A 27,566-nucleotide genomic window follows, 5' to 3' on the forward strand; every position below is an offset into this window, starting at 1 on the left:
CAGTCGCACCCCTTTGATTTCTAGCACAGGTCTCGGAGTGAGGGCCACAGACCACTGGGCGACCACGACGTCCTTTCAGAGGGATCCTCAAGGTCAAGATGATTCTTGCAGTACTATCGTGTGCCCTTTTGACTGTGTCAGCGTTTGCGTTGATGGTGTGACAGCAGAGGCGGGCAGAATGGCTGGGGCCTTGACACCAAGCGGCGCTCGCCGTCTTCGCGTCACCACTGCGGACGTGCAGGAAAAAAAAAAAAAAATACCAGTCTCGTTTAGAAGAGCCCTCGGCGAAGCAGTGCAGATCAATTTCATGACTACGTTGATCCTTTCTGGGTAATGAAATGAAAAGTGCTCATAAAGAACACAGCAGTATGGCAGTAACTACGTATAGGGCCGGGTGGGCACCAGACTTACTGGGGTGGTCACTTCAAAAGGCACATAAATGTCTAGCCACCATACTGTACCCCTGAAACTGATATAGTATGTCAACTGTAATTGAGAAACAAAAAAATTATGGACATGCTTTTATAATTAATTTTAAATTTAATGTGTTTATACTAACTTAAGAAAAAAAGAACTTGAGTTGCAAGCTAAACTAGCCACTTTATTCATGAACACCGTTATTATTGAAAGGACAAGCAACACATGACGATTTTCAGACTTGGATGTTTGATAGGTTATTTCCTCAAAAGTAAATGAATGGGGTCTGTCGCTTCAAAGAAAACTCAGTGTTTGTTGCCAATGATAAAATTTGAGCTTTCAAGTGCAAATTTGAATTTTTGAAAACTTATTTCTGCTGCTGTGAGCTGGATAGCTTCCCGGTACTTTGCTGATGAAACTGGAGGTGATAGTAACTCATGTGACTGCTTGACATTGAATATTAAACTGTGTCAACATGTTGAAGCAAGTTTTCCCATGTGACTAATGCATGATATTGCACAATCACATACAGGGACAAGATCCATTCAAAGTTCAAGTCAGACCGATGGCTTATGGTAACTGCAGGAAGGTTTATTGATATGGTTTCATATTCCAAGTGCAATTAACCTTTAAGAAACTACCATTCATCAGTTTTGGTGTCGTATAAAACAATATCTAAATTAACCAAAAGAAACAGCTATTAAGAACTCCTCCCTCAGTTCAACAGCCATGTGACCCTCGACGCCGAAAGCTGATGAGTGGGCGGTGGCCCTGAGCACCGAATCCTCACGCCGCCTCCTCCACGCTGCGGCGGGAGGGATGCCAGGAATGAAGACTCTGACGGGGAGGAGTTTATATAAACAAAATACTTTATTATTGGAGAAAGCAACGGCCAAATTACAAAATGTTTATACTTAAGTTCTGTTCATTCCCATACGCCAAAGGTTTACAATGGACTTGAGTTCCCATCACGATTAGGTTGGACCACATGAAACTACCAATCGTGTGGGTTAAAAAAAAAAACAAAAAAACAAAACCCACCAGTCAAATACTGGTGAGTTCATGTGGTTCAGCCCCACGTAAAATGAGCCAGTGGCTGAGATCTGTTTCGGCAGCACGACCGACGCCCCTGGTCACCCGTCTGTGGACGTTACAGATGTCTGCACGATAAACCATCCTGTGTCAAGATACTGGAAACCGTCTCGAGTGGGTCTTGAGCTGCCTTCGCTCTCCCGAGTTCGTCCTTTCAGCCGGTCGCACGTGCTCTCATCACGAGTCCTTAGAGCTGTCGGCCACCGGTCCCAGAGTCCTCTCATTGCTAGTGAAGCCTGTCCATTTTGACACCAACTGGGCCAGACCATTTACGAAGGCCAGAAACACACGCCGGCCCACGCGCGCCGTGGAAACCACGACAGTCTCCGCGGCGAGCTATTCCAATGCTCTTCCCCACCGTTTTCCCTCCTGGCCTCTGGTTAGTCTGCGTCCAAGAAAATCAGACAGAAACAGGACCGTCTTGCTGTGGAGACGGGGCAGCCTGGCACCCGGCAGCCCGCCTCGACGGGCAGCAAGGACAAGACCAATCGTGCTGCATTCGCGGCTGAGAGGTTTTAACAAAGGTTCCTCCTCTCCCCAAACCTCCAGCTCTTCACATGAGCTGAGATAAAAAATAAAGCTTTCTTACAAATTACATTTTTCCCCCCAGTGAGTTACTTTTACAGTAAAAATAGCTGCTATGTTAAATCTCGCCTGATCTCTGAAAAGGAATTGCGTATTTCCAAAAATAGTATTCTTAATCACACAGAATAATTTGGGGCTTGGAAGGGGGGCACGGGGCGGGAATGGCTGCCGGGGAGGGGCGGTGTGGGGGGCGGGCGCACAGCAGAACTGGGAAATCAGTTTCGTGTATCAACTGATTTAAAGGCATGCAAAGAAATGGACGACAGATGCCATTTGTCAAGAAAAATACTGCTTTCCAGCTTTTACATAGAAAAGAAAGGAGAGAGCAGAGGCCGCACTGTGCCCCTGGATAACAACAGCGAGTTTCTTATAAAAATTCCCAAATGTACAAAAGTCCTTGCCAGATAATAACCCAGGCAAAACAAAACAAAAACAAAACACAAAGAAAACGGGGATTAACCCTCTTCGACCTCATTCCTGGAGGCAGACTAAATGTTCACAAAACGCCATCCCTGTGCGCTCTTAAAAAACGGAATAAACATTGGGTGTCTGCATTCTCATTTCACATAGTTACATAATTATTTTAAATTACAATATACAATTGCTGTTAAATAGAACTGCTAGAGGCTTCTGACGACTAGGAGACCACAGTCCTATATACACACCGACTTCTGAAACGACACGCTGCTCCCGCGCCCGTCTCGCCCTCTGAGACGGGGGCCCCTTCTGCATTCGTGATGCCCGGTCGCCGGAGGCAAGAGAAAACCCCAAACCGCGCGCGTCCGCGGCACGCTCCCGCCGGCAGCCGGCGCCCGCGAGACGCCGTCGCAGGGCCCGGGCGGCGGCGGGCGGCTCCCCGGAGCGGCCCTCGCGGCCACGTCAATGTCATCGCGTCGCACACAGTGTTTTCCTGTCCGCGGGCTCTAGAAGCGACAGACCGTGCGGCTGGGCGAGGAACCGAGGTTCCGGGTGCTTCCGGGCCACGGTCCCAGGCGCGTTCGAGTCTGGCCCGGCAGGGTCCTGGGCGCAGCCGGTCACGACGGCCCTGCGCGCGGTGCCCCGGGGCCTCAGTCCTCCGTGTCCGGCTGGACGCCCAGGATGGCGTGCAGCTCCTCGGGCGTGAAGCCCAGCAGGTTCTGCAGGTCGCACACGAAGCGGTACACGTAGCGCTTCCCGGACGTCTTGTGGATGATGTTCTTGTCGTAGTAATAGCGCAGACCCCGGCTCAGCTTCTCGTAGTTCATCTTGGGCTTATTTTTCCTCTTGCCCCACCGGCGGGCCACCTGCGGGGGACACAGACCGTGGGGAGCTCAGTTCTACTTGGCGATCAAGAAAAAGGGAGAGGCTCTCCCCCGAGCATGGCGCTGACGACCGCGCGCCCGGGAGGAATTGCCCACCACAAAGGGACCCCAGGGTGCCACCTGTTTAGGACAGGTGCTGCTCAGGGCCCTGCAGCCCTCGGCAGGTTCTCCACTCACAGCACTGTCTGGTACAGGGCTCTCGAGGCCCCTCGCTCAGCAAAACCTCCTGGGAGCCAAGGGTTCAGAATAGGGGTGTGTGTGTGTGTGTGTCTGAGACAAGGGGAACCGTGTGTCCCCTCACCTCCTGCCACTGCCACTGCCAGACGACGTGACATTGCCAAGGGACCAGGGAGGTGACAGACTGCACTCCACCCGTGCAGAGACCCGGCTTCTCCCTGAGGGGCGGGTACCGGATGTGCCCTTGGCTTTCTGCTCCGATGGGGTTGGGGCAGCTCTGCTGTGCTCAGCTGAGGGCGAGGAAGCCCCGCGGGAGAGCCCGCATCCCACACTGAGGCTCGATCCCCGTAATGGAAAAAGGCAGACTCCCCAAGACGTTTTTGCACGGTCGGGAGAGAGCCTCAGTTTACCGCCTGTGCCTTCTTATTCGCTGGCAGAGCGAGACGGTGAACGTGGCAACGGACACCGTAAACCCGTCGACGGAGCCAGCCAGGCCCGCCCTGAAGTCCCCCGACTGCCAGGCGGGCCGGGGACGCCTTCCCGTGCCCGGCGAGCTGCGCCTGCGCGCCCAGGCGCTGGCCGTACCTCGTCGGGGTCAGCCAGCTTGAACTCCCATCCGTCCCCCGTCCAGCTGATGAATGACTGGCACGACTTGTCGGACAGCAATTCCAGGAGAAACTGCCACAGCTGGATGGGGCCGCTTCCTGGGGAGAGGGCGGGTTAGGCGTTTTCAGACTTAAAACGCGGCAAGGCTTCTGCCGACCGGCGCCGGGTGCCAAGGTCAAGGTGCCATCCCTGGCGCTGGTGACAGTCCTGCACGCTAACGGGCTGAGGCCAGACACCAGCAGGGGCCGCCGGGTGCCTCCTGCCCCTAGGGAAGGCCGCCGGGCCCCCGGCCGCTCGGCTTGGTCTTTTCTGGAAAGGAATTCGATTCTTGGCCTCGAAATCCCTCACGCTGGGTAACTAACAAATCCTCGTCTGGTCGCTTCCAAGGTTTGTTTCCACAAATACCCAGGGGTGCGAAGGGGCAGGGGGTGGGGGGGGTGGGGGGCGGGGGGCGCAGAGGCGAGGCTCGTCCCCCGCGCTCTCCCGCCGCAGGACGGCGGGCGGATGGCCCGAGCCGGGACTCAGCCACACGGGAGGCTGGGTGGCCCCCGCCGCCCCTGCCAGGCGCTCCTCGTATTGACTTTGGAGCCACCAGCTCATCACGGCGGCTTTGTCGGCAGACATGCGGCGAGCCCCGGCTTGCCCTGGGCCACACGCACGCCCGTCCCACGGCGGCTCCCAGGACGCGGGGGCCGCGGGCGGGGCCTCGCCATGAGGCCGGGCACAGGGGTCCAGGGCCAGACGGACCCGGCTCCACCGTCTGTGCCGTGGTCCGACGCCCCGCGCTGGGCGCCCCGGCCACGGGCCCAGCCGCCCGCGCGCAGCAGGGGTGGTGACCGTGTGAGTGGCCTCGACGTCACGGCCCCGGGCCCCGCGTGTGGGAACGGGACCGGTTCTCACACCCTCTGCGTGTGGCGACCCACCCCGTGGCCGTTTGTTTTAGATGACAAGAAAAAAAAAAAAACCCCGAATGCCTACATGTTCTTATTTTAACTTATCGGATTTTTTTTAAGTAGGTAATTTTTAAACCCCCAGTGGCTCCATATGGTCAAGATATGAAAAAGAAAAAAAAAAAAAAAAAAAAAAGCTCATTTAAGGACACATAAAGCAATTAAAAAAAAAAAAACCTCGGCATTTTCGCTAAAGTGCTGGAAATATCTGGTTCTAAAAACAGCCTTAATATTTGTCCCTTGCCTAGAATAGCTCTTGCCCAAACCTTAAAAATAAGATGGGTTTTAGAAGCAGAAAAAGTAAACAGTCCTGAGTTATTTGAGGCCGACCTGCCACCCCTCCCAGGGCCAGTTTACATTCTTTGCCGTTCCCCAAGGGGGTGAGTCAGAGGTAAAGGCCGGAGGCCCCGCCCCCTGTCCGGGATGGGGAGCCCGTCCCAGGTGAGGGAGTGGGCGGTGCATTTTCACCCACGCCCGCCCTGTGCCCGGGAAGGAAGGCTCCCGCCAGCGGGCCCTTCTCAAGGTCGGGGACGGGGCTCGGCTGGATGCGGAATTCCGCTGCCCGGGTCGACGTGGGGTGCAGACGGGACGTGGGGCGCGGACGCGGCGCGCTTGGACCGGAACCGCCCTGGCGGCGGGGGCCCCGGAGCGGCACTCACCCGTGAAGCCGGCCAGCACGGCCGCGGGGATGACCGGTTTGCCCTGCTCCGCCGGGTCGCTCCGCTCCTGGATGTAGTCCTTGAAGGACATGGCCGGCTTGCCGAGGCCCAGCGCCTGGCTGCAGTCGTCCTCGAAGCTCTCGAAGGACGGCACGCGCTGCACGTCCAGCAGCGAGGACTGGCTGTTCCAGGACTGCAGCAGGGAGTCCGGGCTCTCGAAGCCGTCCGTGCCGCTCTCGGCGGCGTCCTGCTCGCCGGGCTTCCCTGGCGGCGACAACCGGGCACGCTGACTCCCCCGGCACGGAGCCGCGAGTCGCCGCCCGCCAGCCCCGTTCCCCCGCGTTCCTGCGGGCACAGCCATTCGGACTGTGACCGCGCGCTCGAGCTGCTCTCGGGCCTGTCCCTTAGGACGACGCTCCCGTAGGGTGGGTGAGTCAGGGCCGGAGTACTACACAGCAGTGAAAAGGGACGAGTGGTGGCCATGCGCGACAACTCGGGCAGGGTGACGGGCACAGAGGCGGGCGTGAAAGCGGACGGACGGGGCGGCTCCGTGTACGCCAAGTTCAGGAACGGGAACAACCGCGATGAGCAAAGTCGGGGCGGTGGTTTCATCGAGGGGTGTGGATGCTACCGACTGGGAAGGGGGACGAGGGAGACGACCGGGGTGCTGGAAACCCCTCCGTCCACCTGGGAGGCCGTTACGCAGGTGTGTACAGGTAAAAATTCAACCCGTCGTTATGTATAACCCGAGACTCGTATCCTGTGCACATACACCTCTCCATGCCTACACTGTCTCCTCAGAGAGCCCACTGGGTGCAGAACCCCGGCCACACGCGCGGGGACCGTGTCTCGTGTCCTCGGAACCCCCAGGGCCCGCACCACACCCTGAAATGCACGAGGAGCTCGCTCACTGTGCAAGCCGGTCGTCTGGGACAGCGACCCGGTCACACAGGACACGGATGGGCCCCTGACCTCCTCCTGGGGCCGAACAGGGGACATCCGATTGCAGAGCCCGTGTCCCTGACGGTGGCTTCCGGAATCAAACCGACGGCCACGTGGAAAGGGACGCCACCCCGAGGTGCTTCTTACCGGAGCCGCTGGCGAGCAGATTCAAGCTGCTGCCTGCGAAGTCCTGACCGACGGCGCAGCAGGTGACGCGGACCGTGCTGAGCCGCGCCTTGGGGAACAGCGGGAACTGTGGCTCGGAGCCCAGGGCGCCGGGTGCTGCCCCGCACATGCTGTCCAGGAGGCCGCCTTTGGGGTAATTCTGCGTCTGCACGCCATAGGGCGCCTGCTCCACCCCGAAACCTGGAACAGAGTGACCGACGCCGGGGCTGTTAGGCCACGGTCACGACCACCTCGCAGGCGGGCGGCTCCACGTGCCGGCCACCTCTCACTTGTCACACTAGACGTGACCACAGCTACCAGCTCACTCCGTCCCGCCCCTCGCTCTCCGCCTGGCCCGGACCAGCACCGGCCAAGGCGAAGATAACGCAGGCCACCTGAGCAACGTTACACTCGTTAGTAGCCACATTAAAAAAGTAAAAAGGAGCGAGAAATTAAAATTTTTACCTGCCCTAAATACATCAATTATCATTTCAAGAGGTAATCGATGGCTTTAAAATCAGGAAGGAGATATGTCACAGTCTCCGTTTCAGGCTACGACTCCCAGGTCTGTGTGCTGCATGTTTTTACCGCACATCTCAAAGTGGACCAGCCACATTCCCGGTGCCCAGGAGCGCGGCAGCCACGTGTGCCCACCCCCCGGGACAGCGCAGGTCTCGACGGCGCCTTTGGACCTTCCGCCAGCTGACAGGATGGCCTAACATCGAGAGCTTAAGGGCAGAGCGCGCGGGACTGACCTAATGAATTGCTATTGATCCAGTGAGGAACCGAGTTGAGGTGGGAATTCTCTTCATACTGATCTTCTGTTTTTTCTTGGTTTTCTGAAAAGCAGACACGGGAGAGGTAAGACTGCAAACGGAGGTAGAAACTGCGCGAGACAAAAAAGTCACTTTCCGAATCCCTGTTACGTGGTCGTTTCACGATTCCTAGACGCAGCGAGCGGTTCGTATTTAATCCGACGGAATTCCAAGTCGTCACGTCTTTTAACAAACCTAGAGACGGCCGCGCGGTTTTATAATCGCTAGAACACGTTTCCCCACACGGATGCTGCCACGGGCCAAGTTAAAATTTTCTATTGCGTAATCCGAAAGGTCTAGATGGTGCATGTAACTCATCGTGTCGTCAACCAGCAGTTAAATATTTGTGACGTGCCACTTGTACCAGGCAGGGGCTGGGAACGGAGCAGGCGAGTAAGGCAGCCTTGGTTCCTGCCGCCGGGAGGTTACGGCCATTGCTTCAAAGCCTGACAGTTCTCCCGGGCTGTGGAAGTCCCCGACGGGGACACACGTGCCCAGGAACTTCGAGAGGGACAAGGCTGGTGGCTCTCTCTCTGCCTGCTTCCTGCAAATCACACGTAACCACACACACACCCACGGAGCCAAACCCACACAGACTCACACCCAAGTGATGCAAAACACAGGTCCGACTTGCCAACAAACAAACTGACCCTCGCCAGAAACTCATCGGATCGGACTTGTCCGAGTTCAGAGAAATCGGGGTGTCTTAAAAAATAAGTTTCCCTGGCCCTCGGGCGTCATAACTGAAAAGGGCCAGACAGCGAATTAAGGTCACTTTAAGATTCTGAGTCTGTAACAGATGTTGAAACTCAGTGTTCAGTGAAATGAGGCATATTTCCATTTCTCTGAACTCCACAAATGAGCTAATGGTGTTAGATGTTTGACTCTACGAGTGATCCCTCTTTATAATTTTTATCTTTCTTAACTCAGAGTATGTTTTAACAGTGGTCTCAGTGCTCTCTTAGGTCTGAATCAAGACTTCCTCTCTCTACATGAGAGCTCTTCTCTCAGCGGCCAGGTCTTGTATAACGTGTCAGGGTATAAATATAGGTCAACTACTTCTATCTACGTGTGTTTAAAAACATAAAGCCCCCAAACTTCTTTTTGTTGGAATCCATTTGGACTTAAAACGCACCATACAATTCATGGCGTTTGTCGGAGTAAAGGCCCCCTGCCACTGAGGCTGACTTATGATGTCTTTCGCGTCGTAAGGGGAGCCACCAATCAGGTAATTCTTGCTGGCCTCCATATCTGGGCCAACACGTACTCCTCTGATGCATGCGGGCTATAGACAGTGGACGAGGCGGTGACTCACGCTCTCGCCTTGTGGGTGTGCTCGATGCCACACACACTCGACCAGACCCAAGCCTATCATTATCACCACGACGTGACTCACCCCGGTGGGGCTCTCAGGCAGTTCACGTCATTTCGAACTCTGACCCTACGATTGTGGGGCACTGGGTCTCCCCGTCACTCTTCCCTCTCAGGGCTGGTACCTTTGATCATCTGCTCCAGATGCTCCCAGAGGATGTCACCCACGAAGTCAGGTGCCAGCTCCAGGAAGCGCTCCTTGCCCAGGTTACACAGCACCTGGCCGTTCATGCCGAACCTCTGGAGATTGACGTTCACCAGACTGAACTCGTTGGTGGCCCACAGGAGCCACTGGCTGACCTGCTGCTCCGTCCACAGCCAGGGGTCTGTGGGGGGAGGAGGAAAAGACGAAGCGCATAAGGGGGGGGGACACGGAAGAGGGGGGCCGTGAGGCCGGAGGCACTCCTGGTTTGTCCGCGAGTTCCACACGGGCACCGAAGACCAACGAAACGTGCGAGACCCCCCAGGTGAAGTCTGCGACACTAAGCACCGTGCTAGAGGTCAGGGTTCAGCTGGCGGGGCCGGAACCGAAACTGGCTCCGGGGAACCAAGTCTCTGCGCCCCTTGGCGTGACGCCCGACGCGAAGGCCTACAGAAGCAGCGCAGCCCGTCTGCAGGCCGGCGCGGGCTGGCAGGAGCGCCCCGCGGCGGGAACTCACTCTTGGGGATGCCCAGGCGGCGCTGCTCCTTCTGGAAGCCGCTGAAGGTGGCCTTCAAGGCTTGGCTCATCACGGCCTTGCTGCACGGCGTCAGCAGGGGTAGCTCGCAGCTGGCGGCGTCTGGAACAAGAGCCGGGGAGCGTCAGGGGAGGGCGGGGGGTCCGGGAGACAAAACTTAGTGCTGAGGAAACGGCGATTCTCAGCCCGAACCTGGACGTAATTCCTTAAACGAACGTCAATCATTAACAACGACAACAACAAAAATTTTTTTTTAACTGAAATCGAAGAACTATTATACATCTCATAACTTCACTGATTAAGGAAACGTAAAGCAAAACTTGAGTTCTATTTTACGCCTCCGTAAAATGCCTACTTAAGTCTATTTTAAATTTTCGACAATGACAGAAATGGTGTGGTTTTGGGCCAAAAGGCTTAAGGAATTGTAAATACGTGATTTGGAAGCCAGTGCAGCCCGGCAGCGGGCGGAGACTTGGAGCGCAGTGTGAGCACACCGCCCTCCACGCCCACCACGTGGGCGCGCCTTCCATTTTTACTGAAAAACAATCTTCTCCGGATTCCCTCAGCAATTTCAAGAATGATAAATGGCCGTCGCGTGAGGGCATGCTTACGCAAGCACATGTGTTTTAATTAATTTTCTGGGCTGTATTTTGTAGCACCTACTTCATATGACAAAGTAATCTCTGGAATGTTTCTAGCTAATAACTCACAGCCGTGGCCCAGGCATTATCTGACGTGCTGGTCCTTGATGAAGAATAAACAATGACATTATGAACTACAAAAGTACAGACAGACGGGTAAAGACTAGCGAGAATGATAACTGGCTGCCCCAAAACCCCGGAGGGGAGGATCTAAATGTGACCCAAGAATAAAAAGTTGGGGTGCATTTTCATCTTTACTGGGGTCTGCTTTGCAGAGGGGACCTGAGAGCCGTGAAGGTGAAAACGCCCTAATGAAAACCTCCCACGGCCACGCCACCTCTGAACAAGCCCTATGTCTGATCTCGGAGATAAGCAGGGTCGGGCCTGGTTAGTACTTGGATGGGAGACCACCTAGGAAGACCAGGTGCTATAGGTGTTAAAAAAAAAAACAACAAAAAACCCTGAGAGTTGCCTGCTGTTTTCCAAGAGCAGGACATTTGCTCTCTCTGGGGTGCGTCTGGCAGGGGAAGGCCAGACTCATCGCAAAGGAAGACGATCTCTTCTCAAGCCCAGAGCCTACATCTGACTTTTCACAGCAAAGACTGGATACCAGAATCATCGCTGATGGACTGTCGTGTCTTTATTAATCGCGTGGCTTAGGGCAAGCGAGTCTGGGTAGCACGTTACCGTGAGAAATGGCATCCAGGCCTGTTGGCACTTCTTGGAGGGCTTGTTCTTCACTCAGGGAGGGGAAAACAGCAAACAGGGACCCATCGAAGGCGTCGAAGGCCGGCTGGCGCTGTGGCAAGGGACGGAAAAGAGAATGGAAATGTAATATTTACACTTTGTTAATCGCCTATTTTCAAAGTGGTCCCTGGGTAACCTCGCTGAGATCGCCTGATTAAACCGGCCATGACAAAGCCACACCTGGGACAGACCGGCAGCACTCCAAAGAGACTCCCCTTGGATGGGCCAAGTGACCAAAAGGACTGTTTCACTCCGGGCCCTTGAATCACCCATGAAGAGTCAGAGTCAGAACGACTGGGAATTTATTTTTAATGGCCTAATCCATTTAAGTTAATTAATTAAGTCGACAAATCTAAAAACACTAAAATCTTAGAAGAACAGAGCTGGGAGGGGCCTCAGAGACCACTTGGTCCAAACTTCTGGCCCTCATGCTATGTGGATCAGAGAGAAATGCAATCAGTCCATGGGTATAAGAAAAACAACTATTGGACAAGGCAGTTTGAGGTCACTGCAGCTAAAACGAAAAGCAAATGATTGAATGGTAATTGGAAATCAAACAATAAATGATCTGTGCAGCCTTTACTTTGAAGTGTCTACAATAAAACAATTTTCAGAAAATAGTAAAACATATGAGAAAAATGCTTAAGGTTTAATTTTATAAAAGTAAAGGGTATTAAAAAGACTCCCCCTGTTCCCCACATCATCTACTATAGGGAAAGACTTTTGACAGATAAAGGTTTAGAGTTAAATTATCCACAGTTTAGGAGAAAGAAAAAGAGAGATAACACAGAGAAAGATAAAACCTCATTCTGTCTGTATTTCTGATAATCTCATCTAACATTTATGAAGTAGCCTTTTAAGTAAGGCTTGTTTATAAGTAACAATTAAAGTCCTGATTCATCATTGCCTCACTTGTTGAGGAAAAAACGTGAAGAAAGATGATCTTTTTCCAACATAAGCTGGAAATCCCATGTTATGTGTAATACAATGACCCATTGGTTGAGTCATCAATAAAAATATGTGTAACACATTTACAAATAAAATCGGTTTGTGTGCTTTCTTAGAAATGCAGAACAATGAGTGACCGCGTTACATAAGAGAGCAGGGAGAAGCTGGAGCTCAGCCCTCAACACTCAAAACAGTGATGTCCCAACGATGGGGTCACCCCTCCCCACCCCCCGCCCCCAAATCCACAGCAACGATTTCCAACGGATGTCCCAAGACGTCAAGGGAAAAATCCTTGAGGCCAGTATAAAATACTCATCTAGATTTACATACTACTTTACAATTTCGGACTAATTTGGGGTGAAATAGCCAATCGATGTTTAAAATTTCCACTAGCAATGCCCAGGTGACTAAGAAATGCCTTTCCTTGGCTGACTGTAAGTTCTTTTTTTTTTTTTTTTTTTTTAAATCAGGAAGTCAAAAAAACAATACAAATTCTTGCTGCACATTTCAACACACCAATTTTAGTAGCTGTTTCTTCACTCAGAAATCACATGGACATCACATTCTTTTAATTTACAGAAGAATTTTTTCTTTCTAGTGGTACAGTTTCAAAGTTGGTATGTCTTGCATGGTTTCTGCCAGGCCAAAAACGTCTGACCAAATCACACAAGAAGACTCCTAGCCTAAAGCTGGAGGGCCTCCATAAGAAAGGCAGTGAGCCAGTTTTTGGCTCTTGGGGCTCCATCAGACCTCACGGTGTTCTATGAAGGAAAATACACCATGCGAGAGAGAGAGAGAGAGAGAGAGAGAGAGAGAGATTGATTTATAAAAACACTGAGCTCAGAGGAGGCCAATCTAAAATCACTGCTTCTGAGACATGTTTACTACACAAAGCTAAAAACAATCAAATCTCTCATATCTCGCTCTCACATGTGGAGAAGGCAAATGGGAAATTATCAGTTTGTGCTGCTAAACAATGTTCCCAAGGGGAATTAAGATAGAAGCCATGTGAATTTTTTTTTTTCCCTTAAGCAGCAGAGAAGGCTTTCATCTTTAATGTGTCTTGGTTTACAGAAACAGGCAGCCGACAATCCAGAGGGTTCTGCCCCTTTTGATGGAAGCCGACCGCCTCCTTCATGGCACAAACAGCCTTTGCATGGTCCGGAGGAAGACAAGGTACAGCCTCCCCAGCTCTGCTGAGGGACAAACCACAGGTGTTTCCCCATGGCAGGAATCTCAGAAATAAACGACACAGGCCTCCCCTTCTCCAAGTTAAGTGGTTTCATGTCTTAGAGAGACCATGTAAAGTAAACACCTGGATCCCCACTTTACAGACTAGAAAGCCGAGGCCCAGAGAGGTTAGGCAAACAGCCCAGAGTCACAGAGCCAGTAAACTGGGAGCCAGGGCTGGAACCGGTCTTCTGGGACCCAGGCCTTTGTTTTTCCTGCGAGAGGCTGAGCTGTCCAACGAAAAACAACAACTTTTAGTTACACTTGCTCGCTTACCTTGAGTGTCCCTCTGTAACTGTCAGACTCAGGGGCCACCTGGTCCATGTTCTTGATTCCAAAATCATTCATCTTAAAAAAAAAAAAAAAAAAAGGGAAAAGGAAAATAAAGGAAGAGTCAGAGACAACAAATTAGGTCTTCACACTGAATTCCGGCCCAAGTCTGTCAAGTTCCTCAGCCTAACCAGCCTCACCGTTATTCAGAACCAAATGCCAGGAATTCTTATTTAAAAGGCCTTTCTCACAAAGGGTATGCTATGTAAGTAGTTAAATAATAATGCGGATTCCCCACTGAATTCCGCTTAGGTAGGAAGCAAGCAGATAAAGTCCCTTTCTGGCTGGCGGCTCAGGGCCCCCGGGGCAGTCTGTGTCTTTCTGAGACCGGAGTGGGAGGAGCTGGTGTTCCCTGCCACCTCCAAGGTCAGCTCTGGGTGTGGCCCGGAGGGGGGCCTGGCAGACGTTGGCCACCTGCCCCAGGCAGCTCCAGCTGTTTTGAGAAAGGCACCCTGGGAGGAGCCATGGCAGACGCCCGCCCCGCCCCCACCGCCCCCGCGCAAGGTGTGAGGAAGCCCTGGTCCAGGAGGCAGATCCCTGGCAGGAGCCCTGTTCCACTTCAAGCCCTCCTGGAAGGGCGGCCCCAGCTTCTCCCGCGCTGAAGGCCTCTGCTCGGGGTGCCGCTCAGCCACGCACTTCTTCGAGAAGCAGTGATTCTGACCTCAGATCTGCTGCACTCGCTCTCATAGACCCGGGCTGACCAACGGCGGTAGCCATCGGCCAGCCGTGTGTGTGGCTCCTGAGCCCCTCCGTGCCTGGCACGTGGCCCCAGGCGGACTGTGTCAAATGCACGTGTGACGATTTCACAGATCTCGTCAAAAAAAAAGCACCAGATCACAGTCACATCTTCATACTCACTGCATGTTTATACAGTATTTTGAATATATTCAGTGAATGGAAATATACTGAAGTTAGTATCTTTTATAGATTTAATGTGGCCATTAGAAAACTGATAGTCACAGATGTGGCTTGCGAATGGACAGTGCTGTAATCGACCGAGGACTTGCTTGGAACCTTGAACTCTAATCGTTTGGCCAGGGACGTTGAATATCGATAAGTGAGAAGGGTACCTAGATATTGCCACCAGCGCGTTAGATTAAAAACAAACAGCGACGACAATAAACAAAAAACCAGAGTAACCACAACTCATTTTCAAATAAACCGGCTTAGCGTCGATCGCAGCAACTTTTACCCTTTGGGGTGCTCCCCCTCCCGGCTTCTTGGCCATGGACCTGAACTGAGGCCTGCACGGAAGCCTTCCGGGTCCCACTAATTGCTCACCCCGTGATCTCCACTGGCTCCCACCTGTTGCAACCGACTTTGAGTAATTAAAATATTGTACAACTTGACAGCACTTACTGGAGGTGGCAAATGGCATATTTTCCTTTTATCTAAGTGGAGTTTGTGCTCTCTCGTTTCCTCTTTTCAGTCAACATTATGGCTAAACCAGACCTCCCAACAACTCGGCGCTCACGTGCATCCACCCACGCCTCATCCCCTCCCCCCCCTCCACCACCTTGGCTGGAAAGGGAGCGTGGGAGGAGAGTCGGCCGCAGGGGCGGCCAGAGTTTCTGGCGAGGGCTGTTAAAACGCTCCAGGAGCAGGTAACTATGGTGGCCGGGGGAGGCCGGAGCGCTGGAAAGAAAGAACAGTGCCGGGGAGCGGCCGCCTTCCACCAAAAGTGGCCACGTTTGCTCAGAATCTCCACCGGGAAGATCGTGCCCTCTGCGTGCACTGTTTGGGGCTAATGATCTGCACTGACAGATCCCTACTCGCTAAGGGCCACGCCTGTGCTGGGGGGCTGTACCTGCCCCCTTCACTGAAGCCGAGATCCCTGAGAGGCAGATGGGACACAGTGAGGCAGTGGAGGCCCAGAGACCTCCCGGACCCTGCACAGGGTCACACAGCTACTGCGGGGGCTTCTAAGGGGGCACAGGGCGGGCCACATCACAACTGAGGAGGGCCCTGAATCCTGATGACCTGAACGGCAGGGAATGGCTTCTCCCAGCTCGTCCGATGGCACATGGACACTGTTAGACGGTATGCGAACTCTTCAGCACGTGAAATGCTCCTAAATTCAGAGTCTTCTGTCATTTATCTGAATGAAATCGGTAAGCCCTTGCTAACCTGTTGACTAAATACCCAAGCCTCAAACAGAAGAAGAGCCAAAGGAAAAGGCATCTCGGGGACTGCCAATTCTTCACCCGGAGCCGGCCCTGTTTCCCGGATCTGGCTGCAGACGCCGGGTGATTGCATTCCGCAGTTCCCAGCCTCACAGAGATGTCACGGAGATGGATGGAGAATGGAAGTCGAGGGCTATGGAAAAGCTTCGCCTGGTTTTTGTGTACAAACACTAGGAGAAAAGGCGGTCTGCCGCCCACGTAAACAGCTGTAATTACTAGCTACAGAACAGAATTCTTTTGTTGTCCAGCTTTTAATTTGTTTTGTAAAAACCATGCAGAATCAAAGTGCTCTACCAATGGTTTCAGGCAGACACAGAACTAATCAAATTTAAGTTCACTCATTTTACTCAACATGGCTCATTACGGTGGCAGACAGGCCAAGTTTCTCCACAGGAACCAATTTCAAATTTGGGTCTTTTTGGTGTCATCCTAATGGCTCGCTGCTTGTGAACAACAACAACAAAAAAAAAAAGGAAACACTGCAGAAATGTAAGAGCTGAATCCAGTTAAATTTTACAATGAGCAGATCTTAGCTGATAACAGTGCCCTTAATGGAACAAGTGATCACTTAAGTGAGATTGGAGCACACGTTTGTATTTAAGTAAATTTGGGGGAAAAATTTACAAAAACAAAAACAAAAACCCCAGAAAACAAAAAAAACCCAAAATGCACTTTTGAAAGTTGGTTTGCTTTTCCTTTGAAATATCACTTGAGGGAGAAGAATGACTAATGCCAACAAGGAGAGCTTGAATCTCTCCCTGCACCCCCCTGCGGAGTGCACCTCACTAACGTTTGCTGTGCTATGAGATCACTCAGGATTGTAATAAACCTTAACTTGGAGATTTATCTCTCTGATGGGTGGCGGTGTGGGCAGGCAGACAGCGCAAAGTCAGTCCCATTGTCCAGCGCCATCTCTTAATGGTGAATTAAAATAAATTACTCTTATCTCCAAAGGGGATTGCTCACTTCTCTACTTTCTAAATAAGTAACATGTCAACTACTATTTTAGGCTCCCCTGAAATTGAATATAGGCCAATATAAAAAGTCTCTCGTGCTTAAAACACACACACACACACACACACACACACACACACACACACACACACGGCACACACACACGCACAAACGCTGACACCGTCACTCAAAACGCGTTAAGAACGAGAAAATAAAGGCAGCCCTGCTGACCCACGTCCTCATTTCCGACAACGCAGGGCCGAGGGGCCCGGATCTAGCAGTCTTGGAGCGCCCGCGGGGGTCTTGCCCTCCCCGCGCCTTCTCGTCGGACGCCCTGGACGTGGTCCAGCAGGTGACCGAGGGGCCCTGCGTTTTCAAGGAGCCGCAGCCTCCAGGTGTTTTGGGCACCGGGCGCCCCAGCTCCTCCTGGGCCCGGCTCCCTCCAGTAAGTCACCCGCACACCTGGGCGCCCTCTCCTGCGTCCCCCAGCCCCTTCTCGAAATCAGGTGCCCGGGCGCCCACTGGCAGGAGCGCCCACCAGGCCCGCCATTCCTTTTAAAAACAAAATCGGGGAAGTCGAGCCGGTGCGTCCCCGCCCCAGACGGCTCGGCGACCCCGGGGCCGCGGCCCAAGTTCGCAGCCGGCTCCGCGCGTCGCGGCCCGGCCCACCCCGCACCCTGCCCTGGGCTCCGCGTCCCTACCGTCCCAAAAGCCACTCGGCCACCCGGGACATCAGCCCGGAGCGGCACGCAACGCAGACGCGCGACCCCCGAATCCCCGGAGTAGCCGCCACCCCTTCTTGACCCCGGAGCCGGACCTCGGCGCTCCCCACGTCCCCGCCCGGGGTCTGGGTCCCCGGCGAGAGGAGCCGGCGCCGCAGAGCGCTCTTCGCAGACCCCCGCGCGCGCCCGGGCCCCGCGGACCCCGCTCTTACCGCGCCGCTTCGGGCAGGGCCGGCGCGCGGTCGGGCGGCGCCGCTCGGGGCCCGCGCTCCTCGGTGCGCGCTGGGCGAGGGCGAGCGCGGCGGGGCCGGGGCTCGCGCGGGGCGCCGCGGGGCGCCGCGGGGGGCCGCAACGCGGGCCGGGGGCGCGGGCGGACGGGCGGGCAGGCGGCTGGGCGCGCTCGGGGCCGGGGTGCACCGCGCTCCGCACCGCCGCTGGAGGAAGTAACCGGCCCGGCCCCTTCGCCGCGCGCTCTTCAGGATCTGGGGGAGGAGGGAGGCGGGCGGCGGAGCAGGGAGGGGACGAGGCCGCGGGGCGCGGGGGCGGGGCCGGGGGCGGGGCGCGGAGGGGGCGGGGAGGAGGGCGGGGAGGAGGGCGGGGAGGAGGGCGCGCGGGGGCGGGGCCGGCCTTTTCCGGCCCGGACCTAGCCCCGGACCTAGGACCTAGCTCGCCACCCGCTGTCGCCCCGCTGCCGCTCGCCCGCCTTGCCAGGACCGCGGCGGCCCAGGACTCTGAGGCTCCGCGCCCCGCACGAGTGCGCGCCCCGGGAGCTCGGGGAATGTGGGGGCGCGTGTCTCCGCTTGGCTTCCTCCGCGTCCCGAGGCTTTCACACCAGACAGGCCTCCGGGGTTCAGCAGGAGCCAAGCGGCGGTGCGGCTGGCACCGAGGGCCGCGGGGCTCGGGGACTGAGCGGGCGCATTCTTGGACCGCTCCGTAGACTTGATTTATGATCATTCCAGCACGAGAAGACCGAATGAATGACAAATGTACGAACCGGGCCTTCGCCGGGTCACTGAGTCCGCCCCGGCCCAGGAACCCCGCCCCTACAGCGCCCTAAGAGTGGCGCCCCCTGGAGTTGAGCGGCGCCCTAGCGTCCCCGACGGCGCCTGAGCTGCCCTCTGGGCCAGTCCTCATGACTCTCCGAGGCACCCTTGAGCCCACCTTAAACAGAAGGAATTTGAACCTTAGGGCAGATAAGTCACCAGGTCAAGAAACGTATAAATGGGAAATTGATGGTTGAAATTCGAGTTAATCTGACTCTCAGCCATGGTCAAAACCATCGCCCGTACTGTCAGTTTTCGATTTTAGCAGAAAATAACTTGAGTCCATGGCTAGAAACGTGTGTGCATCTTCTGTTCAGATTCAGGCCAGAGTCTCAGTATTTTGGAAGAAAATTTAGGTTCCTGAAGGTGGATATAAAATAAAACGGCCCAGTTTAGGCAAGGCCATGGCGCTAAAAATTGGTGTACGTAAGGGACAGCGGTGCTCAGTGCTTGGAGGGGAGAGGAACCGCCTCACGTCTCTGTTACCAAGGTTCCAGTTTCCATGACAACCCTAAATCCGGAGTTATCCGGATAATTGAGATACTACCGTATTTTAATGTTTCCAGGTACCCGAGGGGCTGCAGTATCACCATGGCATGGGTCAGAGGCAGGGTCTACGGCCGGAACAACCAGGTGCAGGGGAGATCGTTATTTCTAGGAGCCTGAATTCATTCTGATGGCTTCTCAGTGTATATTCACGCCGGGATCAGAAATCATAGACAGGTCAAGAAAGAGTTTCGTAGATGGAATACAGATCCATAGTAAGTTACCATGGAGACATGAAGAGTATCCTACTTTTAATTTTAACCATAGCAGAAAATACTGACTCATCTGGGCCGTAGTTTTAGCTAATACAGGGGTTCTCTTCCCTAGGCTGCTGCTCACACAGCCCTTGATAGTACCTGAGAAGGTTGGTACCCACAGCCCCTGGGTCAAGTTCAGTTGCTCCAAGTGATGCTGCCTAGCCCATAGCTCAGGGGTGTTCAGTGTGGAGCGCACAGGGGCTGGGTCACCAGGTCCTGCCGATCTGTTGGAAGACACCTCCCTGAGGGGCTGGTGCAGGCTGGGGGCTGGGAGGGATACAGAGTTGGCGCCAGGCCGTTCCCAGCACATCCGAGCAGAAAAGATGTGAGATGGAACAGGGCGGTTTGCACGCAATCCGACCCTGACAACACATTCTTCTTCTACTCTTGCCCGTTAAGCGTTGGGCCCGTTCTCTCCTCTAGAGAAGGAAAGGTGATCGTGCAACCTGAGTCGCAGGCTGCGATGAGCATCCAACATAGAATGAACCAAATATCGAGAACTTATCAGCATGAAGCGCATGGTAGAGGCTCAGAATGATGCAGCTGTTAAGTTTCTTTTTCCGGCCTCCCCTCTGGGAGCGGCTCATGAAAGCTCCTTTGAGGGAAAAAAAAAAAAAAAAAAAAATGAAAAAACGGTCATCCCTCCCCTCTCAGCGGTACGTGTGTGAAACGCTGTTGAAAATGATCTGGCCAGGGGCACAAATGGCAGAGGTGCAAGAGCTGCAGGAAGCGTGTGTGTGTGTGTGTGTGTGTGTGTGTGTGTGTGTGTGGTGGGGGGGTCCACTCTCCAGCCTGGGGTGCTGACTCCCACCAGGCCCGTGTCCCCCCCGCTTCCCTTTCGGAGGAAGGCCAGGCCCGTCCAGGTGGTGCCCTTGCCCTGGCTCCCACGCTGTGGCCAGCCTCCCTGCGCACGTGGGCGTTGGTCATGATACGGTGGCTTAGCCTAGTTCTGGGGCAGTATTTTTACCTTCTTGTTATTGGTTGGTTTTCCTAGTTACTCAGCTGAACTAAGAGCCAGACTGGCTGAAGCCCGTGATTATTCATTGACTATTATGGTTGATTCACAAGGAACACTGAGCTCCACAGTAAATTAGACCCAATAAAGGTACGGCCCTTGTGCTTCAGGATCAAAAGTCGAAGGTGTTAGAAAGAAATTAACAGTGGGAAGCCACGTGGGATGAAACGGTCAGATGTACCGTGGTGGCTGAGTTTAACAGCAGTTTCTTTTTTCCTTAAGAAAGAGAGAACCGGAGGGGAAAGGGGGCATTACAGGAGCACATTTGCATGGGAAATATCAAATGTCTAGAGGGTAAAATGCAGGTAACCCGTTCTTTACAATCCAGGCGTAATTGTTAAAAACGATTAGCTCACCAAATCGTCCTTTTAAAAAAACAGCAAAAACGTTTCCTTAGAAACAAACAGCTCTGTGTTTCCCTTGAAATCCAAACTCGTAGTCAAGGTACAGTTCGAGGTGGTCTCCAGTGCAAGCTCAAGGTCGTTTGCTCTGAGGGGTATTGTTTATTCATTTAGCAAACTGCGGCAACCAGTGAGAAGCCGAAGATGAGTAAGGCTTAGTCTTTGCCTCTGAAGAAGTAGAAAGGAAGTGCTCGGCACTGTTAAAATCCCACACAAAGGTGAGACTCTGGAAATCCTGGGGCGGGGGAGTGCGGGGGTGGGGGGGGGGGTTTTGCAGGAGAGAATGGCTCAGAGACGGGGATAATTTAATTCACGCGCATTTGCGCCTGCATTTCCTCTGCTGCCCGTTCGCCCTGACTCACGGGGCTGTGTCTGGCAGGAGTGCTTGTTCTGCTGATGCGTGTTGGGGTCAGGGAACGGATAAGGTCGTGCTTTACACCACCCCACCGCCCCCAGCCCCCCACCTCCAGGTGTACCCGCGACAGGTATAGCATCCGACCGGCCCTTGCCTCGTGCCCACTCGCGGGCCCACACAGGTACCAGGAATCGCGGGCTGACCTGGGGGCATCGGGCAGCCTTCCGGCCTCCCCGCGGGGCGATCCAGCTACGCAAGAGCAAGAAGCGTCTGCGTCCGTGGGACTCGCCTGGCAGCCAAAGCCTTTCCCTACGGTCCCGCGTCCTTCCGTCCGTTGGCAGCCTCCTTCGTCCCTTGGGCTCCCGGTGGACACGATGGCCTGATCACTACGTGGAGCCTGTGATCTTAACCTCTGAGGGGCAGTCTGTGGCGTCGGACTCCATGGGGTCGGGTCCCAGCTCAGCCTTTCACCAGCCCTCCCCCTGCGGCCCCGGCAGGTTCCTGAACCTCCCCCACCTCAGTCTCCTTCACTGTGTGCAAAATCCTAGCATTTTTCTGCTAGGTCTGCCTGAGGATGAAATGAGTTCATGTTTCTTAAGCACCGAGGACGATGCCCCCAGCCCGTAATTAGTCCGAGTGTGTGGTAGGTAAGCCGCAGGGGCTCTGACCACGCAGTGCCCCCTCCCGCCACCCCCGTGACCTCGCTCTGCACGGAAGCAGGACTTTGGGTCACAGCAAGGAGTGAGATCAGGGCCGAGGGTGTCCACAGCCTACATGCCTTCTTTCCCTAGAATTCTCTTGCCTTGGCTGGTAAGAGACCAGGGCAGGAAACACTGAATTTTGAAAACACTTCAGAAAGCTGACGAGTGAGATCAACTTCTGTTTTGATAAGGAAACTGAGGCCCGAGGAGGAGCAGTTCCCTCCCAGGTCATGTGGCTATTTCCTGGCAGGGCTCGGCTGCGGCCCAGGCCTCCCCGATGAAGTCGTTTTTCCTTTTAAGGTGGTAAGCACGCCGGGGTACAGGAGGCTCCTTCACGATGACAAGCGTTAGGCAAGTCCGGACAACGCACGCAGCGAGAGGACCCGTCGCGTTCTGTAGAACTGATAATCCCTAAATCAATATGTCTGAAGTGTGAGTCACACCCGCGCAGGTCTGTGGTCTGGTCGTCGTGCGTGTGTTTTTTTCTGAATCACAGAATGAGTCCCACGGGAGCCGCTGAACCGCAGAGGCCCGGAGCGGCGACTTCGTCCTTTCCCTTGAGACTTTGGAATGCTGCCCGGTGCCCGGCGCGTCTTCTTCACACTCGAAGGGTCCGTCACCACGGCGCCTTGTGCCGGTCAGTCTGGTGCGGGATTAGGCGGGGTTCGCGTGCCTGCCACCTTTGGTGGCAGAATAACACCCGGATGGCTGTTTTAAAGCTGAAAGCGACGCAGGCCGTCGTGAGAAGAGGTCGCTAAGACGTTGGGGTGTTTGCTACGTCCGTTCCTGTGGGGTGCGGCCTTCCGACTGCTGCAGCAGCCCCCCCCCGCCCCCCACGCACGCACACACTTTGCATCTGTGAATTTGGTGCCGGTGTCCGGTTCAGAGCCACTGAGCTGTCGAGCCGTCGGTGCCTTTGCCTTCGGCCATCCTGTGAACCCCTCTGCTCAGGCGGCCGCGTTCACCTCTCTCCGAACGCCGGACTTCGCCGCCTCGAACGTGCCTGCCTCGGGCTGGGACACAGGAGGGAGGCAAACCTTCCCTTCCTGGGCGCCGAAGGAGAGACCCGCCAGCATCCACGTCCTAGAAGCTTCTTGTAGAATGCTGTAGGAGTCGCCCCAGTTCTCCCGGCAAACACCCCTTTAATTAATTGCCCCGTAAGTCAAAACAACGCAGAGCTGACGGGCGGGTGCACGCGGTGAGAAGGCCTCAGCCACGACCCGCTCTGCGTCCCTCGCTGTCCGGAGCCAAGGGCAGTGGTGGGGCCAGCGGCCCACGCGCCACCTTGAAACTCTCAATAACCTTTTAAGCAAGAGGCCCGTTTTCATCGTGCATGCACGGGGCCCTGCGAGTTACGCCGCCGGTCCCGGGGCTTCTGCCAGGTGCAGGGGGCCGACAGGCACGTGCCACGCAGCGCACGCCGGACGGCCAGCTGGCAGCCCCGGACCCCGAGGCAGAGCTGGGCCCTGTGTCTGCCTCATGCGGTCTCTTCGAACCGTCCTTTCTTCTTTGACGATGGGAGGTTAAAACTCACAATTTAAAGCCTTTCCTCGCTGGGCATAAGTACTCCTGCTTGTGATTATTAATACTTCTTAGAAGTCGCGACGTGGCATTTGTATGTATGTGTGCGAGCATCTCTGCATGTGTGTGTATACAGAAACACACCCGTTAACACCTTGATCGAGACACAATTCGTGTACCATAAAAGCGATTCATTTAAACTAAGTTCAATGGTTTTTTAGACTAGCACCTCGAAAAGAAGCCTCACTCCCATGAGCTATCACCCCATTATGCCTTCTATCCCCCTAAGTCCCAAGGAACAAAAAAACCTGCTTTCCGCCTTTAGATGTGTCTATTCTGGACGTTGCGTATGGACGAAATCGTGCGGCGCACGGCCCTTCGTGACCGGCCGCTTTGACTCTGCGTGATGCCCTCGGGGGTCAGCCATGCTGCGGCGTGCGTCAGGGCTTCATTCCTTTTGATGGCCAAGGTATACTTTTCTTATATTCGGTTGTTTGGTTTCTGTTTGTAGGTCCCTGTGAAACGCCGGCATGTACGACGGACGAATCTTACAGCGTCTTTAACCCCCGGAGTCGGGCGGCCCCCGGTGCCGGTCCTGGACCAGCCCGGGTGGGGCAGGAAGAGGCGAAGCCACGCTGGGAGGACGGGGGCCTGGGCTGCACCCGACAGCCTGTCACCAGGCGATGCTCGGCCCCACCTGTCCTTCTGCCCTGCAGCCCTGGCCCTCCCAGCGGCTGGCCGCCCGAGAAGCGGCCAGGGTTTCCTCGCGGAGGGGAGAGCACGGCGGCCCTTCCCCTGGAGCTGGCGCGCCTGCGTTTCCCGGCGGCCAGGAGAACGTTCGACCAGATCGGTGAGCTGTGCCTTCTTGCCTCTTCCTTTTCACCCGACCTGTCAGTGTTCGTATAGAAAAATGGGCGCATTGTGTCTTTGCAAGAACCACCTGCTCTGGTCTAGGAAAGAAGCAACCATCTGACATTTCATTCATTCATTCATTCATTCATTCATTCATTCCAGTTTTATTGAGGTATAATAGACAATATTTAACATTTTTTAAATGATTTTTTTTTTTTAGTGTGACTTGTGAATTAGAATACTTACATTCGTTTCTAAAGACCTCTAGAGAGTATGGCTGTCCTCAGCACGGCAGCCGGAGGCGTCCCGTGAAAACTCCGGCCGGACCCGTCCTCCTCAGCTCAGTCTCGACAGGGGCCCCTGTGGGACTCAGGGACATACCGGAGTCCCCGCCGGGCCCGGGACTTGGCCTCCTTCCGCCTTCGCGACCACTCTTCTCTCTGGGGTCCTGGCTCCCCTTTGGGTACTGGCCGCATGGACCCCCGAACGGCGGGCAGGTCCTGTCCCACGCTGTCCCTCCTCCGTCCCCAAGGCGCCACCTCTCCGGAAAAGCCTCTCCCAGACACCGCCGGCTCCTTCCCTCACTTCTGCCACACCTCTACCAGGAGTCGCCTTTGCTGAGACGCCCCGCACCCCGGCGAGCTCTTTCCCACTTCGGCCCGCGTCACCGTCACCGTTGAACATCTTTCGCATTTGCCTTTTTCATCCTGTCTGTTCTCTGTCTCCCAGCGGGAATTCTGCTCCTTTTGGGGAAGGGACTGTATCCGTTTCGAATGCTGCTTTTCTGCAATGCTCGGAACAGTTCCTGACACACGCCATGCAGTAAGTATTTGTTGAGTAAATGATAGTAATGAATTCTGAGGATGAATTTTCACCACCTTTTCCATGAACACGTAGATGTTGGTTTGGGCGCTGGGGATGGGACTCGAGAGATACGAAACTTTCTGAGAAAGTGAGCGATCATAGCCTGAGTACGAAAGTTTTGAGCGAATTTTTAAAAATCGAGTGAAGCGTAAAAAGTGGAATTAGGCAGTGACTTGGATCTCTGACATTATCCATAAGAAAATGAGAAAAAGGGATTTATGAAACTGCTTTATCGAACACTCCAGCCGGTGGGGGCAATGTGGATTTAATGGTGGCAATTCCGTGTTGGAATGTTTGTTAAGTGTGATCGGGGGGGGGGGGGGTGAGTCACCTACAATTCATGTGAAAAAAAAACTCATAAAAAGGAACCAGAAGGTCACCTTCGGTTCTCCTGTTCCTGTTTATTTCTGGTTTTTCTTAGTCGGTTCTCTGGGGCCGTCAACTTTGGATCTGATCCAACCCCTGTTCATGTGTTGGTAAGAAAACTCGGCTGGCTCTGTGGACTTCTGAATAGGGACCAAAAGTACATGGCCAGCCAGCTCCTGATGGGGACCGGATTGTCCCCTGGGGGGTGGACAGCCCGGCGTCACTGCTGGGTCCTGAGGACCCCCGTGGCCCCCGATCTGCCAAGACCAGAAGCTCCGTCCTCAAACATCACCTCTGGTCTCCCGGGCGGGGCTCCTGCCTTGGTCGCATTTCCTCAGTTCAGACCTGTCCCTGGCTTGGCGTCCTCGGTCCCCACCTGGCCAGCAGCACATCCCGGTTGTGACGGTCCCGTCCGGTGACGCCTGTCCGCGCGTCCTCTGTGCGTGACCCGCGCCGGCGTTTCCTTTCGGCCGACCCGTTAGCGCGCGTGAGTGTGCGTGCGACGAGCCCACGGCCGACCGCATCGCACTCCGTCGGAGACGGCGGGGGGCCGGAGCGGTGGCACCGGGGAGCCCGGCCGGGTGGCTGCGGTGGGAGCGAAGGCGCGTGAGGGGGGCGGCCTGGGCCAGCGAGCCGATGGCGGAGGTGGAGGGCAGCACGTCCCGGCCGGGAACGCGCACCAACCTCCCCGCCAGGCGTCGCCCGCGGTCCCTCTGCTTCCCTCCGCCCCATGAGCCGCGCGCGCGCGGGGCCCGCGAACCCCGCGTCCGCCCACGCGGGTCCCGCGTCCCGCCGCGTCTCGCTCTCGCTGCCTCTGTCCTCTCGGTGCCCGTCGGCTCGTCGTGACCACGTGCCAGTCCTCGCTGCTGCGGCCTCCCTGCGCGCGCTCCCACGCGGCGGCCGGAACGACCGATGGACCCATGTCTGCAGGCTTCTCCCTGCGCAGAGCAGAGAAGCCCGACTCCCCCCGCTGCGCTCCGCTCCGAGGCCCGGCCCCGCCCCCTCTCCCGCGCCTCCTCCTTGCTGGTCCTGCACCAGCACTGGCCCCTCTGCTCCTGGGGCTCCCCGCGCGGCTGGTCCTGCGCCAGCACCGGCCCCCGTCTGCTCCTGGGGCTCCCCACGCGGCTGGTCCTGCGCCAGCACCGGCCCCCGTCTGCTCCTGGGACTCCTCCCCACGCCGGCTCCGGCCTCGGGGCCTTGGACTTCCCTTTCCCTGGAGTGGCCTTCCCCTGGCTCTGCAAGGCTGCTCCTTCCCGTCATCCAGGACAAATGTCACTAGCTCGGAGCAGCGCTTTCCGACCCCCAGTCAGAAGGCACCGGGCTCACGGGCCCCGCGGAGCATTTCGTATCACGACCGAGTTTTGCCGCGACCTCATCTTTGGGTTTCACCGCGCCGTCTTGTTCTACTGCATACGAGCTCGGTGAGAACGAGCCCTTGCCCACCCCGCACCCTGTCTGCGGTGCGCCCCAGCACCTTCGACAGTGTCTGGTGTGTGTTAGGTGTCAGTGACCACGAATGAACGAAGGAGCGAGTCTGGCTGGATCCGGTGCTTCGTTCCGGTCTCTGGGATCTCTGTGACTACCGAGCTTGGTTATCCAAAGCATCTTTCATTACTGGCCGCTTTACTCACCTATACACTTGATAAATAAGTCATTGAACAAATAGTGACTAAGGCAGAGCCCGCGGTAAGTCAGCAGGGCTCTCCCTCTCCATGACAGTGAACGGGGGATGATTAATTCTTCTCGTACGACAACATTTCAAGAAACAGGACACCGCCGAACAGCAAATCACGACATTCGTCCCCTTCGCCTTATCTGCTTTGCCAGTCAACCCGTTAGGTCACATTGCACTGCTCTTAGCAACACAACCCGAACGGCGTGCCGGGGGCGTCCGTCTGCATCGCCAGCCTCAGCTCCCGGGCCCCACACCAACGACCCGGTGACCCTCAAGATCCAGCCAAGGGAGGGGAAGAAGAAAAGAGAAGAGCAGTTTGCTGAGGGCCTTTCGTAGTGATCATTGCTATGAACTGCGCGTTCGTGTGCCCCTACCATTCGCCTGTTGAAACCCAACGCCTGGCGCGACGGGGTCCGGAGGCAGTGCTTGTGGGAAGTGATTGGGTCCTGAGGGCATAG

The 27,566-nt window shown here is 55.3% G+C and overlaps 2 protein-coding genes across 2 annotated transcripts; one reads left to right on the forward strand and one right to left on the reverse strand.

Moving 5' to 3' along the window:
• Positions 1-992: 992 nt before the first annotated feature.
• On the reverse strand, positions 993-17,869 carry ETS2 (ETS proto-oncogene 2, transcription factor). The gene is made up of 10 exons (XM_016127484.2): positions 17,725-17,869; positions 13,600-13,671; positions 11,086-11,197; positions 9,740-9,859; positions 9,206-9,406; positions 7,650-7,733; positions 6,877-7,095; positions 5,788-6,051; positions 4,158-4,276; positions 993-3,377 (listed from the first exon to the last, which is right to left on the reverse strand). The coding sequence occupies exons 2-10, from the start codon at positions 13,669-13,671 to the stop codon at positions 3,162-3,164; spliced, it is 1,407 nt and encodes a 468-aa protein (XP_015982970.1). The 5' UTR covers positions 17,725-17,869; the 3' UTR covers positions 993-3,161.
• On the forward strand, positions 15,756-26,009 carry LOC107501381. Its single transcript, XM_036218862.1, has 5 exons — positions 15,756-15,764; positions 16,993-17,235; positions 23,863-24,201; positions 24,933-25,025; positions 25,489-26,009. The coding sequence occupies exons 1-5, from the start codon at positions 15,756-15,758 to the stop codon at positions 25,519-25,521; spliced, it is 717 nt and encodes a 238-aa protein (XP_036074755.1). The 3' UTR covers positions 25,522-26,009.
• Positions 26,010-27,566: the final 1,557 nt, after the last annotated feature.

The sequence above is a fragment of the Rousettus aegyptiacus genome, unplaced genomic scaffold (genome assembly GCF_014176215.1).
Source record: "Rousettus aegyptiacus isolate mRouAeg1 unplaced genomic scaffold, mRouAeg1.p scaffold_m13_p_4, whole genome shotgun sequence".
Taxonomy (NCBI): Eukaryota; Metazoa; Chordata; class Mammalia; order Chiroptera; family Pteropodidae; genus Rousettus; species Rousettus aegyptiacus.